Source organism: Lepidochelys kempii, chromosome 5 (genome assembly GCF_965140285.1).
Source record: "Lepidochelys kempii isolate rLepKem1 chromosome 5, rLepKem1.hap1, whole genome shotgun sequence".
Lineage (NCBI taxonomy): Eukaryota > Metazoa > Chordata > Testudines > Cheloniidae > Lepidochelys > Lepidochelys kempii.
The window spans coordinates 25,559,074-25,572,513 of NC_136384.1; the positions used below are offsets into that span (position 1 = coordinate 25,559,074).

Here is a 13,440-nt window from a genome sequence, read left to right on the forward strand (position 1 = left end):
TGCACAACATGGGGATGGTAGTACTGCCAAAAAGGATCTGGAGATTATAGCGGATCACCAACTGAATGTGTCATCATCAATATGACGCAGCTACAAAAAAAGCCAATGCAGTTCTGGGGTGTATTAAGAGGAGTGTTGTATGTAAGACAAGAGGTATTTGTCCTGCTCTACTCATCACCAAGGCCTCAGCTAGAGTACTGTGTCCACTTCTGGACACCACAATTTAGGAAAGAGGTGGACAAATTGGAGAGAGTCCGGAGGACAGCAACAAAAAGGATAAAATGTTTAGAAAACCTGACCTATGAAGAAAGGTTAAAGAACCAGGCATGATTATACTTGAGAAAAGATGACTGAGGGGGAACCTGGCAACAATCTTCAAATATGTTAAGGACTGTTATAAAGAGGACGTGATCAAATGTTCTCCATGTCCAGTAAGGCAGGAAAAGTAGTAATGGGCTTAATCTGCAACAAGGGAAATTTAGGCTAGAGATTAGGAAAAACTCCCTAACTTTAAGCATTGGAATAGGCTTCCAAGGAGGTTGTGGAATCCACAGCGTTTGAGGTTTTTAAGAACAGGCTGGACTAACACCTGTCAGGGATGGTCTATGTTTACTTGGTAATGCCTTAGTGCAGGAGGCTGGACTTGATGACTTCTCAAGGTCTCTTCCAGCCCTACATTTCTGTGATTCAGTGTGCTCCCCACCCCAATAGGTTGACCTCTGTCATTAGTACCTGAGGGTTTGGAGGGTGCATGTTGTAGAAGACACTGCAGCTGTTGAAAAGCAGGTAATGACCAGGAATATGCTTAGTGGCCAAGGAAGCCTCAAAATTCCTCCTAAAGTTAACCTCCATCTTTCTGTCAGCTGTATCTTTAGGGAAGATATTCTTTTCTGATGGGATCATCATATCCTTTACCAATACCACCCCCACAGCATCAACATTCAATATTTCTGTGATGGCATTTTTGGCTCTTGCATCTTATAGTATCTAAGCGTGTGACTGCTTATACCCTTTCCCTCATCAGGGTATTCCCATTCATCCCTGATTACATCTATAAGGGAAGAGTACAGCAGAACTGCCATCTCAAGCTAGAATTAAGCTGGCGGGTATTTGCTCTTAAGCTTCTCATCTAATATCTCATCTGGTTCGATATATACAGTAGATACCATTTTCCTACACATAGTATCAAATTCATTGAGGGAGGGGGAGGAAACCTTTGTTTTTAACTCCTTATCCTGCTCAGAGTCTGAATCCGGAACTTCTCCCTCCTCAATAGAGAAGGGAGAGTGTGTACAAATATTTCTTAGATCTTTTATATCTTCTTTCCCTTTTTGTGCTTCTAGGGTGTTTTGTCTCTTTTTGCCTTTTTTACAAAGGTCCCTGCAATGCGATGGGCAGGGTACAGTCTGTCCTGACCCTTTTTATTGAGAGCCTTGAGCCCTCTAGATAGGTCTTCCTCTGTGTACTAACTTTCTGGGTCCCATTTCCACTGCTTGTGAGACAGTCTCTTTTTAAGAATTCTGCCAAACATCGAAGGAAGAGATGTGTAGGAGTCCTGCTTCTTTCCCCAGGTATCTGAGGACCTCCTTCAGTTCTGGGAGGGACTTTGGATTGCTCAAGGGTTTTTTTTCCTTGCAGCCCAGGTCTTTTGTAAGACTTACTCCCATAACTGTGATAATAGCATCATCATCCTTATACTCTCCCCCTGAAAGTCTGGGAAGCTCCTGATTGGGCTTTTCTGCATTGGAGTTGTGGCTCCTCAGGGCAGGAGGGGTATCTAATATGCCAGTCTGCTTGAGCCCTGTGAAGGTGCAATGCAAGTGTCGGCTTGTTGTGAACAGGGAGGGCATCATTTTACTCCTGAAGAACCTGTAAATACTGTTTCACATAGGGAGATGCTGCATAGGTTTAGCCAGGTTCCTGCTCGTATGCTCTGCCATTGTTTGAGGAGTCCAAGAGAGGAGGTTGCTACAGGGGTGGATCTGGGTGGCTGAAACCATCATTCTGCCAATTATCTGATCCGGGGAAGACGAAGAGGAAAAGTAAGAGGAACAAGCATTATAAAGTTGCATGTTATTCCTCAAAAAATGAATTGAAAAAGCAAAGTTGACAAAGGAAATGGTGAGGAGCAAAGCAAACAGCCACTAAATGCTGCCACGGAGGTAGAAATTCTGGTGGAAAACCAGAAAAGGGGGCATGGCCAGCAGAAACTACATTGCAATGACTCTGGAACTGCAGAGAGGAAGGAAGCAGCCTACTATACATCAGAATCATGGGAGATGTTGGTCTGCAAAAAGCAGAGGTTCAGATCACAATCTTTAATAGTGCACTTTGGATGGACTACAAGGGAAACTACATACTTCAGCAGCTTAATGATCATAGTGTGGAAGATAAAGCTTCCCAACGAAGATGGGAGGTAACACAGTTTATTCCTATGTTTAACCAGTTGGGCTGCAGGAAAAAACCAAAACAAACCCAATATATCACTGTTCTTTTTCAGAATACCTTGGTAAACTATTCCAAAAAGTATCCTCCCCCTCTTAAAAATGTGTGATGAGTACATACAAATCCTGTAAGTTTAATATTAGTCTGCTATTTGAAGGAAGTTAAAAAAAACAAAGTAAGGTTATACTCTCAATTAAATCAATTCACAATTATTAATTGGGAAAAAGTAAAATTATTTGAAAAAAGATTAGTAACAAAAGCATTTCTAGAGGAAGTCTGAATGTATAAGCACATACAAGTAGTATTGTAGAAATGCATTTTATTTCATGCAAACAATTTTATTTCACTAGATATTCAAACATACAATTAAAAAATATATCCAGTACATCAATAATTTAGAACACTACACAAAAACAACTTCAATTAAGTGAGGGTCAAAACAACACAGCATGAAATTATGCACACTTATACTTGTATCGTAAGGCAAAAACCTAGTCTATCCATAAGCAGCATTCTTAATGCTTATTAATTCTTAATACAGTACACATTTGAAAATGGAATAAGGTCTGCAATTACTAAAGTTGTACCAACAGAAATAAATTAATTCCCTGCCCCTCCACTTATGTCTGTAGCAGGGGTTCTCAAACTTCATTGCACTATGACCTGCTTCTGACAACAAAAATTACTATAAGACCCCAGGAGAGGGTGACTGAAGCCTGAGCACACTGGAGCCAGGCAAAGCCTGAGCCCCACTGCCCCAAGTCAGGGGACCAAAGCTGAAGCCCAAGTGCTTCAGCCCTGGACGGGGGGCCTATAACTTCAGCCCTGCCGCCCAGGGCTGAAGCCAAAGCCTGAGCTCTGCCACCCAGGGCTGAAGCCCTTGGGGTTCGGCCCCAAGAGGTGGGGCTCAGGCTTCGGCCTGGGGCCCAGCAAGTCTAATGGCAGCCCTGGCGACTCCATTAAAAGGAGGTCACAACCCACTTTGGGGTTCTGACCCACAGTTTGAGAACAGCTGGTCTATAGGAAGAGTTTTGAGAGAGAAATTTTGAGACACCATTCTCCAGTTACTACATTTCATATGAGTATGTCATCTAGTAAGACACAGTCATGAATAACCAAAAGTTGAAAACTGGCATTGCTTATCTGTTACAATCTAAATACCTGGACACATTAACATAGTGAGGAGCACACCTACAAAGAATAAACTCGCTCATCTTCCTTTATGACTGAAACAAAAGTTATTGGATGTAATGAAGCATAATTCATACCAACAGTTAATACAGTAGAGTGAGGGTCTGGTTTAAGGTGAAACTTTTTTGTAGATAACGGTTGGTCCACATTAAGGGAATGGAGAAACGTAGGAGCGTCTCAACTTCAGACTAGACTAGTCTGCTAGAGGCACAAGTAGTATTGGCATAGTACTGCTGTGAGGCAGTAGATAGCCCTCTACAGCACACTGCAGAAAGAGGGTTTCAAAATCTCAGTCAAAATGTTACAACTTATTATTTACAAGACGATATTCTGTAAAAATTGCAATGACTTTCTTGCATTTTAGATAAATTAAATGTTAGGACACCGAATATACAGAGCCTCAAAACTAGTGTTTTTTGTTAACAATTACGATATATTCATTTGATTATAATGAATGAATCAATGAGAACTTCTTTCATAAGCTTCTAATATTTTAAGTGCACGTTAGGTCTCAAGTAGTTAACAGTGATAGTGAAAGAAAAGAACAGGAAACCTTCACTTGTTCTCATGGAACAGCTACAATATTCCAGGTTTAATTTAATAAAAGTACAAGTTACCATAATTACACTGAATTGGAGTGGAAAACCACAATTATTACACCTTCAATTGTACAAATAATTGTTAGGGCTATATTTTGCAATCGCAAGAACATAAATAGTGAAAAAAATAGCAGCTTCTCCCCAGTTCTCTTAATACTGTAATCATAGCTACTTAAATTTACATGACTACTATTTGAACAAACACAAATGCAGAAGACATTAAGCATTCTTCAGTAGTGTGAATTACAGCAGTATAAGGTTTGTTCCAAAAAGACCTTTTCCTTAGCACTTTAAAATTGTACCTCAGGGATAACATGTTACATCTCCCCAGCCCCAACATTAGATATTGGTTTTAATATACAGTAAAAACGAAGTTCTATAGTTCCTCCCCAAATTGTTAAGTGATTCTCTACATTTGAATGCTACACGCCAGACCTAATATAAAGTGCACAGAACTCACTTCAGAATGTAGCTATTTCTACACCCATTTTTAAACACCTGATAATACAGATTTTCATGTCTAGCAAAGACATTAAGTTTCATTGGTTGTAACAGTTTCTCTACCCATACTTTAAAAAAACAACACACAACACAACAGTTCTGGGTTATTAGTACAGTTATGTTGCGCATTCTGATTTTTTAAAAATGTATTCAAAATTTGCATGGGTTTACTAGTACATCACTGACATGACAGCATCCAAACATAGTTTCTATTTAACTTGCTACTTTTTTGGCATATTTCACAATTATAAATCAAACCGTGTGAAAAACATGATGCAAGATAGGAAGTGTATATTACTTGTAATTTAATACAGTGACATTTTAGTTTATAAGAAAATATGATTTACATACTCTTTAGTTGCATATAAGTATGTTTATATAGTGGCAGCATAAATACATGTTATTGTTCAGTCTGCCAAATCACGGTACAGTTTACAATGCAATTATTTTTGGACTTTCTAATTTTGAGTCTTAGCGGTGCAGGAACATAATAGGTACATATTTGTGAGATTTACCAAGTAAAATAAATTACTATATCAGTAAACAGCATGTACTTACACAATTGCGTCCTCTCACAAAATGATAACACTGATAAATCTTCCAGGTTTACATTCACAGGAAACCATACAGGATTCTTTTTCAGAGTGTAAATTAATTAGTACAAGAACGCTTATTAAAAATCCAACCGTTGGTTTTAAAAGTCAATGAGAGTTTTGCCATTAACTTCAATGAGATCAGGATCTCACCCCAGTCATCTAGCTAACAAATCAAAACCTAGGGAAACGCTGAAAGCAACATTTTAATGATACAACTACTCCTATGCGTTATGGACAATCCCTAGACAATCAGTTCATTGCATCATCACCTGGAGTAGACCACAAAACCTAAGAAATTCCCACCACAGTTAGGGGGTTAAAATTCCATGTTGGGGTTTGTATTTTAGTCACCGGAGTCCCATTAACATTAGAGTCACCTGGCTAAATCCTTATGCTCCACTTTGAAAATTATCAGTGGGAATCCAGACATGGGGTCTAGCTCATTTTCTTATTATATGGATCTGACCATGCTCCCACTGAACTCAAAGAAAACTTCCATTGACTTAAATGATAGCAAGAGCAGCTCTTATTAGGGCTAGGTTCTACTTGCACAATGACAAGCGGATCAGGCTCTTCATGAGTATCCAGCATTCCTTCTGTGAAGTTTATAATAGAATCACAGAATCATAGACTTTAAAGTCAGAAGGGACGATTATGATCGTCTAGTCTGACCTCCCAAACAACGCAGGCCACAGAATCTTACCCACCCACTCCTGTAACAAACCTCTAACCTATGGTCTGAGCGACTGAAGTCCTCGAATTTCTCTCTCTCCTTAACAGCAGTGGAGCTAAGAATAGAGCCCCTTCAATATGACTTGTAACGTATTAATGAAGAGCTTGTGCCTTTGGGGGTGGGGGAGGGGGTAGGAAGGCTTCTTTATGAAGTTTAAAAACAAGCGTTCAGGTCTTTAGGTATCAATTTTTTTAAAATAAAAAAAAAAATTGGAATGCCAAATCTAGTCTCGCATGGTTTTTCTGGAAGACTTAAAGGAGGAGGAGAATGTGCCTAAGAGCCTGTGTATTTTCAGTAATCATACTTTGATTGAAGAGGAGGGATAGAAATAATTTAATAAAGATTCTTTCTCCAAAATGTTTGTTATTGGAGTTAAATAGGTGTTAACATAAAGACCGACGAACTTTTAAACAGTATGAATAAAAATTTCTTTCCTCTCAATTGTTCAGCTTTTAGTCTTTGGTGATGTCATTAGTTCTCCAATGATCAGTCTTCCAGGGCACAGAAGACCTGGATTTCTAAAGTTAAAAAACACACACAAGAGCAGGAACTCCCCAAACTCCAGAATGCTTTTTGAAAAAAATTCTCACAGGCCCACTTTTAAGAGAGAATTTATGCGCTTGGATGCAAATGAGGTTCCCACTGATTTCAGCAGGAACAGTACATGTATCTAAAGAAAGGATTCAGAGTTTAATCTGCTATTATATGTCTATTTATTTATCTAATGGGTTCTATAGAAGTGGACCAGAATTTCACTATCCTTCAAAATAGTTACTCAAATCATTGTAAATCAGCAGAGAATACACGACAAGTAGCATTATTTTCTGAACTTCTGAATTATTATTCATTAAAGCAGGATAGAATCACATTAGCACAGATTTTAGAAAACAGACTATTACTAAATGGAATACCTCATCTGTGAAAACCTATTTTTCAGTGTAACTCCATTTCTAGATGCTTTAGGAGTTACCCATCTTTCAAGTATGAAAAAGAAAAATAGTTCTGAGATCTAATGCTTCAGCTTTCACCCCCACTTTGCAATGAGAAAACTCCTAAGTGATTAAAAAATGTCAACTTAAAACCTACCTTTGGCTGAAAATTGCAAACAAAGCAAAATTGAAGTTGAGCATATTTCCCCAAAAATCATTTGCATAACAGCATTTTTTCCACTGTTATTCATTGGCATTTTTGATGGCGTTTATTTGCATAAAATAAGCATTTCTTCTTTTTGCAATGAAAAGCCTACATATTGTAAAATATAGGCACCTTAAAAACACAGATACCTTGTGCAAGGCAAGTTGGGATGTCAAAAGCATTTACCAATAATGATTCATGCTACATAGTTCACTTTTTCAAATGGAAAGCTCCAGGAGTTTTATGCTGTGCTAGAAGTTTGTGAAAAACTAACATTTAAAATTTAAAATGGATATATTTCACATTAAAATTTCTCTTACATAAAGATTTTCAACTGCTACTACTGTAAAAAGTCTTCTTAAACAGCCACCAGACCTTAGAGAATGCATTCCTGTCATTGCACAAATACTTGAATGACACTGATAGCAAAAATAGTTATGTTTATATTTAATCTTAATTACACATGCTACTGTTTATCTGCATATAATATTGAAACAGAAAAAAATCCCAATTCTATGACTGATGTGTAAGCCTTCCACATTTTATGCCAGCGTGTGTATACAGAATTGACATTTGATCCCTTCTACTCATAAACGGCCTGATCCAAAGGCCACTGAAGTCAATGGAAGACTTTTCACTTCAGCGGACTCCGGTTCAGGCTCAAAATTCAAATAGCAAGATGTTTAATAATAATGTGTAATACAGTAATTCATTTAACTTCACTTTGGATGACTAAACTATATTATATTTCTCAGAGCATCTTTAAAAAAAATGATTCCTTCCAAAACTAAAAACAAAACAAAAACAACAAAATCCATCCCAAACCTTTAAGTTACAGTTCAATTTGAGCCCTATTTGCATGTATAAAATTTAGTCTAGATTCACCTTTAACTAACTAAACTAGGATTTTTAAATAGTTTTATAGCCTCCCCAAGAACAACAAAACAAAAACAAAAAACACTCCACACTGTGTAACAATGCCTGTTAATACAAGTATACTCTAGCCGTGATAAGTGAGTTACTATACAAGGTGCATTTCTAACTATTATTGTTCCTTTATTTTCCACAATTTTTTTTAAAGAGAAAAATGTCTTTTTTGGTTCAGAAATGTTACAAACAGTATTTTCCAAATAATGAGTAGCAGACTTTGATTTCTATTAAGTTTTCATAAGCTATGAAGGGATTAGACATCATCAAATATTCGGCTTCGTGACATTGATAAATACCTTCCACCAGGCTGATACCTGTAGGACATACATAAAGAAATTGTATAAGAGAAGAGGAAAGAAAGAAAACATCAGTAACATATAGAAGCAAAGTCACATCTAGTATGTATTAAAAAGAAATCTATTCTGCCCATTTTGCCACATGAAATATCTAAACTGCAAAATAACTTACATTTAGAGTGATTTTCATCCTGGATGATCCCAATGCACTTTATTCACTTATATATAATAAAATAAATACATTAAAAATCTGTACAATAAAATTACACTAAAATTGAAATTCTCGTAATCTAAAAAATATGTGTATAAGAATTTTATGCATGGCAGTTAGCTATCCAAAATTAAATCTTTTAAATATCATGTGACCAAGAGACTATTTAAACATATTTGAGGAGGTCTTTTTTTCTAAACTACCTTTCTTATTAGCCATGAAGAAACCAAAGACTATTATATTTTTGTTAAATTGTAAGGAAAAATACTTTTATTGGTATCTGACAGTTTTCAGGTTGGATAAGCAGCAAGAGAGTCTACATGATATCCAGTGAAATAGCACCACCCAACACCATTAAGAGGTGAACAGCAGCTTTTGAGGGGAAAAAATATGTTTCCCCAAATTAGTAGCCAAATATATGAAGACTTAAAAACACAAATATATTGAAAAGATCATCACAACTGTGTTTTTCTCTCTCTAATAATCCTGAACAGACGCAAAGCAGGGACCTGCCCTTCTAGCACTGTTCTACATGTTTTAAGATGCTTTAAACTGCTGCCATGGAAAAAAACACAGGGCTTGATTCTCCCCTGATATCGGTTTTAACCAGTGTGGTTTCAATAGAATTACTCCTGATTTACACTGGTGTGAGAAAAAATTCTTACTGCTTAGACAGAATTGGTTAAGTTGTTTTAAAACAAGTGTGTTAGAGTCTAGTTCATTCTGGCTGCTAGACCCATTGAAAATTACTCAATTTTACAGGTTTAGCAAGTAGATGAAAACACATATTAAAGAAGCAGAAATAATGCATTATACAATGTCCTGTGTTCATTTGACAAGTGCAAGAATTATGTGTGTGTAAATTATATGATGCATGGGATAGAGCAGGGGTTCTCAACCTTTTTCTCTCTGAAGCCCACCTCAAAATGCTATAAAAACTCCAGGGCCCAGCAGGGGAGGGGTGGCGGCACTCAGGGCAGGCGTCTTGGGCATAGGCGGTACTTTGACTTCTATTTTGCGGGGGCAGGGGCCAGTGGGGCTCGAGACACTTCCACATGGCAGAGACCAGGGAGGGAGTGCCACCTCCAACCCCTGAGTCAGCCAGCAGGCAGGGGGTTAGCTCAGGGTGCAGGGAGAGGGTTACTAGGGGCTGTGTGTGGGCAATGGGTAGTTCAGGGTGCAGGGAGGGCATAGCTCAGGGTGCAGGGCGAGGGATATTAGGGGCTGTGGGCTGGGAGAACTCCCCTGTAGTCCCTGTTTCCAGAGGGGTCTGCCAGCCATGGAGCCGGGTCTCCCCTCCAGGGGGGGCTCTTACTGGCTGCCTCTGCGAGAGCAAAGGGGGCTGGGAGCTGAGGAGCAGCTTCAACCTGGGGCACCAGCAGGAGAGGAGGGAATGCTGCCGCTGCCTGCTCCATGGCATCGGCCAGAGCCACAGCTGCCCCACACTGCCTGGCTCTGGATTCCCACCTCTGACCTGGCCAGGGGGTAAGGAGAGAAGAGAGGTGTGGGGCTGCCCCTGGAACTGCCATGCTCTTGCGCTGCAGTTGGAGCGGGAGGGGCAATGCCCTCCATGTCCCCAGCTCTGCCCATGGGCTCAGGGCTTCTGCCCCACAGAGAGCACCAGGGCTCAGGGATCAGGCCTTCAGCCCTGCACCTCCTGGCTTCAGCCCCTCGGGGGGTGCTGGGGATTAGGGCTTCAGTTGTGGGGCCCTGCATCCACCCTGAAAGGGCTTGCAGACCCCCAGGGGGCCATGTTGAGAACCACTGGGTTAGAGAGTACAAGTTAATGAGTTACTACTCAATAGCACACTTTCACGTTATGAGATTTTTGATAATTTGGCCCTGTGTCTTTGTAAACAAATTTAGTAACTTACAAGACTATAGTTAGGTACCAATCATGGATGAAATCCTGACCTTATTGAACTCAATGGGAGTTTTGCAATTAACTTCACTAGTGCCAGAATTTCTGCTCATGTGAACTTATGCAAAGTTGATGAACATGAACTCAGTAACTATGACTGAACAGCAAAAATTCATGGCTACATATATATATATATATATATATATATACATACATATATATATATATATATACATACACACACACATTTTTCACTTCTGCTTGTTTATTTTCTCCAACACAATTCATGATCCTTTTTTGCTTCATCATCTGCTAATTACAGATCACCAGCAACGTGGGAAACAATTAGCTGAGCCACAGTCAGCCCCTGCAATGTCCTTAATTCTTTACAGGATTTCACAGAAGCTGACTCCTTCACTTTTGCCTCTATGAAATAAATTTTTCACATGTATCCAATATATTTTACATATATGTCAAAAATATTGACTGAAATAAATAAGTCTGACCCATTAGGCGTTTGGGAGATGAAGAAGAAATCACCAGCACTAAGTTTCAAGTGGTTTCAAATACTGCCCTAGTCATCTGAAGACACAAAAACTAGGGGAGATTCTGAATTCTGTTTATCAATGATACACCTGTGAACTGAATATAGTTGCCATGGATCAAAGACATAATAAGTCCAAACACTTCATTTAGATAAAACTGAAAATTTCTCACCTTCCTGAGTCAAGAGGATGATCAAGAGGATCATCACTAACTGAATCCGCATTAAAATCCAAAGGTTCCGCATCTTGGAGGAGTTCTATTCTGTCCCTTTCGGTCCTGCCATTTGACCTGGTATACTTAGACACAGCTGAATATTTTTTTTAAAAAAGTATAGAATAAGCAAATATCATTAAACATCTTAAAATCCCATGTCTTATAAATGCTCTCTCTCTAACAAACAAACCTAATATACATATTACTTGTAAGTCATTCAAAAAGTAAGCCTGACTATAGCTAGATTCAATATTTGGTTAATCCTAGTTGGATGCTCACAGTTCCAACCAGTACCCCTGCAAAAAATGCACTCACTCTGCATGTACAACTTGCAATTTTTCAAAAGGGCCAACACTGGGTATAGATTGCCAAATCTAACCAGAAAACTTCAAAGCACTTTTCAGTTAAACCTATTTTGACACAGAGTTTAAAATTATGAGCTTTTGTAACTGGAAAAATATATTCCTCCTGCACCATGATTCAAAAGTTAGACAATATTGGTTGAAACTATGTTTCTTAAAACAAATGCCAAATCAAATCCAAATCAAACATTTGGGCAAAAACCATGCCAGGGGGGAAAAAAAAAAAATCAACCCAAATGCCAAAATTTCAAAAAGTTATTAATGACTGGGAACAAGTGTTAAAATGCAATCTGTTATGCAGTCTTCACAATACCAGTTGGTGTGCTTCCCATTATAATATTGGAATGCTGCATATTATTTGGGTATCATTAAAATAATTCCTGGACATTCCATAACAGATGTTAAAGTAGCCATACTTGAACAAAAAATCTTCAGAAACAGACTTCAAAGAGAAACTGTAGAACTAAAATTCATTTGCAAATTTAACACCATTAATTTGGGTTTGAATAGGGACTGGGAGTGGCTGGCTCACTACAAAAGCAGCTTTGCCTCTCCTGGAATTGACAACTTCTCATCAATTACTGGGAGTGGACTACATCCACCCTGCCAACACTGGTTCTCCACTTGTGCGGTAACTCCCTTGTCTTCACGTGTCAGTATAATAATGCCTGCATCTGTAATTTTCACTCCATGCATCTGAAGAAGTGGGTATTTTACCCACGAAAGCTTATGCCCAAATAAATCTGTTAGTCTTTAAGGAGCCATTGGACTCCTTGTTAAAATAATTTCAGTTAATTATTATAAATATTGGATTTCCACGTGGGGCGGGGGGTGGAGAGATAACCCGCCACATTTCTTCCTCAAAATTTGTACCTATCATAGTTACACATAAGATTACTATAATTGAAAGTAGTTACATGGGAAAATTATCTCTCTCTACTCAATATATTTATTAATTTAATAGCACTTTGTGCATACTCAGTTTCACTGTATTGATGGGTCAGCTGTATTTTCTGTTTCATAAATTAGCATACTATTATTTGTGTTCAGCTCCGAGAAGCTCATGGGCAAACATGTAAAACATGCAAAAATTCAGAAATATGTACAAGTGAAGAAAAAAAAAAAAGATGGGTAAAACTCTCCAATAAGCATAAAAACAAATTACCTGCCCACTGAAAATTTGACCAATATTTTACTATTTTCCCTCAAGAAATATATCACTTCAAATGACTTAACATATGGTAGTTTCACACATTATAAAAAATGTAATCTACGAGTTTGTATAATAGGTTATATATTCAGTATATTTAATTAATATTCTATAAATCTAATTACTGTGACAATATACATTTGAAAGATTATCTGGGCAACTAGAAGGGTTACAGATTTTAAAATCTTAGACTCTGTAGAAAATTGCAAGCATCCCTACCTCTCAGAACACAGTATAACAATCCACTTTGAGCTGGTCTATACTAAAGCTGTAAATCAACCTAAATTACACTACTTCAGTTATGTAACTGAAGTCAACATAACTTAGATCGACTTACAGCAGTGTCTATACCGTGCTGTGTCGACGGGAGATGCTGTCCCGCTGACTTACTTTATGCTTCTCAGGGAGCTGACATACAGATGTCGACAGGAAAGTGCTCTCCCATCGACTTAGCGGGTCAAATCAACACAGTTGCATCGATCACAGCAGTGCTGATTTAGCCAAATGTGTAGATAAGCCCTTAGTTGTCAATCCCACAGCTGGGAACAGCGGCTCAAATTGTTAAGGACTACAGGTCAAATCAGAGAGTCCAATAAATGACCTAGGAATCTG

At 38.3% G+C, this 13,440-nt stretch overlaps 1 protein-coding gene across 3 annotated transcripts in view; it reads right to left on the minus strand.

The window, feature by feature from the left end:
- Positions 1 to 4,195: 4,195 nt before the first annotated feature.
- Positions 4,196 to 13,440, minus strand: part of LMBRD2 (LMBR1 domain containing 2) — a 56,579-nt gene continuing 47,334 nt past the window's right edge. For all 3 annotated transcript variants that reach the window (XM_073343755.2, XM_073343754.2, XM_073343756.1), the window contains 2 exons: positions 11,215 to 11,350; positions 4,196 to 8,443 (listed from right to left, as the gene is read on the minus strand). In XM_073343755.2, coding sequence (XP_073199856.1) covers positions 8,383 to 8,443; positions 11,215 to 11,350 — 197 coding nt within the window. In that variant the 3' untranslated portion in view covers positions 4,196 to 8,382. The remainder of the gene's footprint in view (positions 8,444 to 11,214; positions 11,351 to 13,440) is intronic.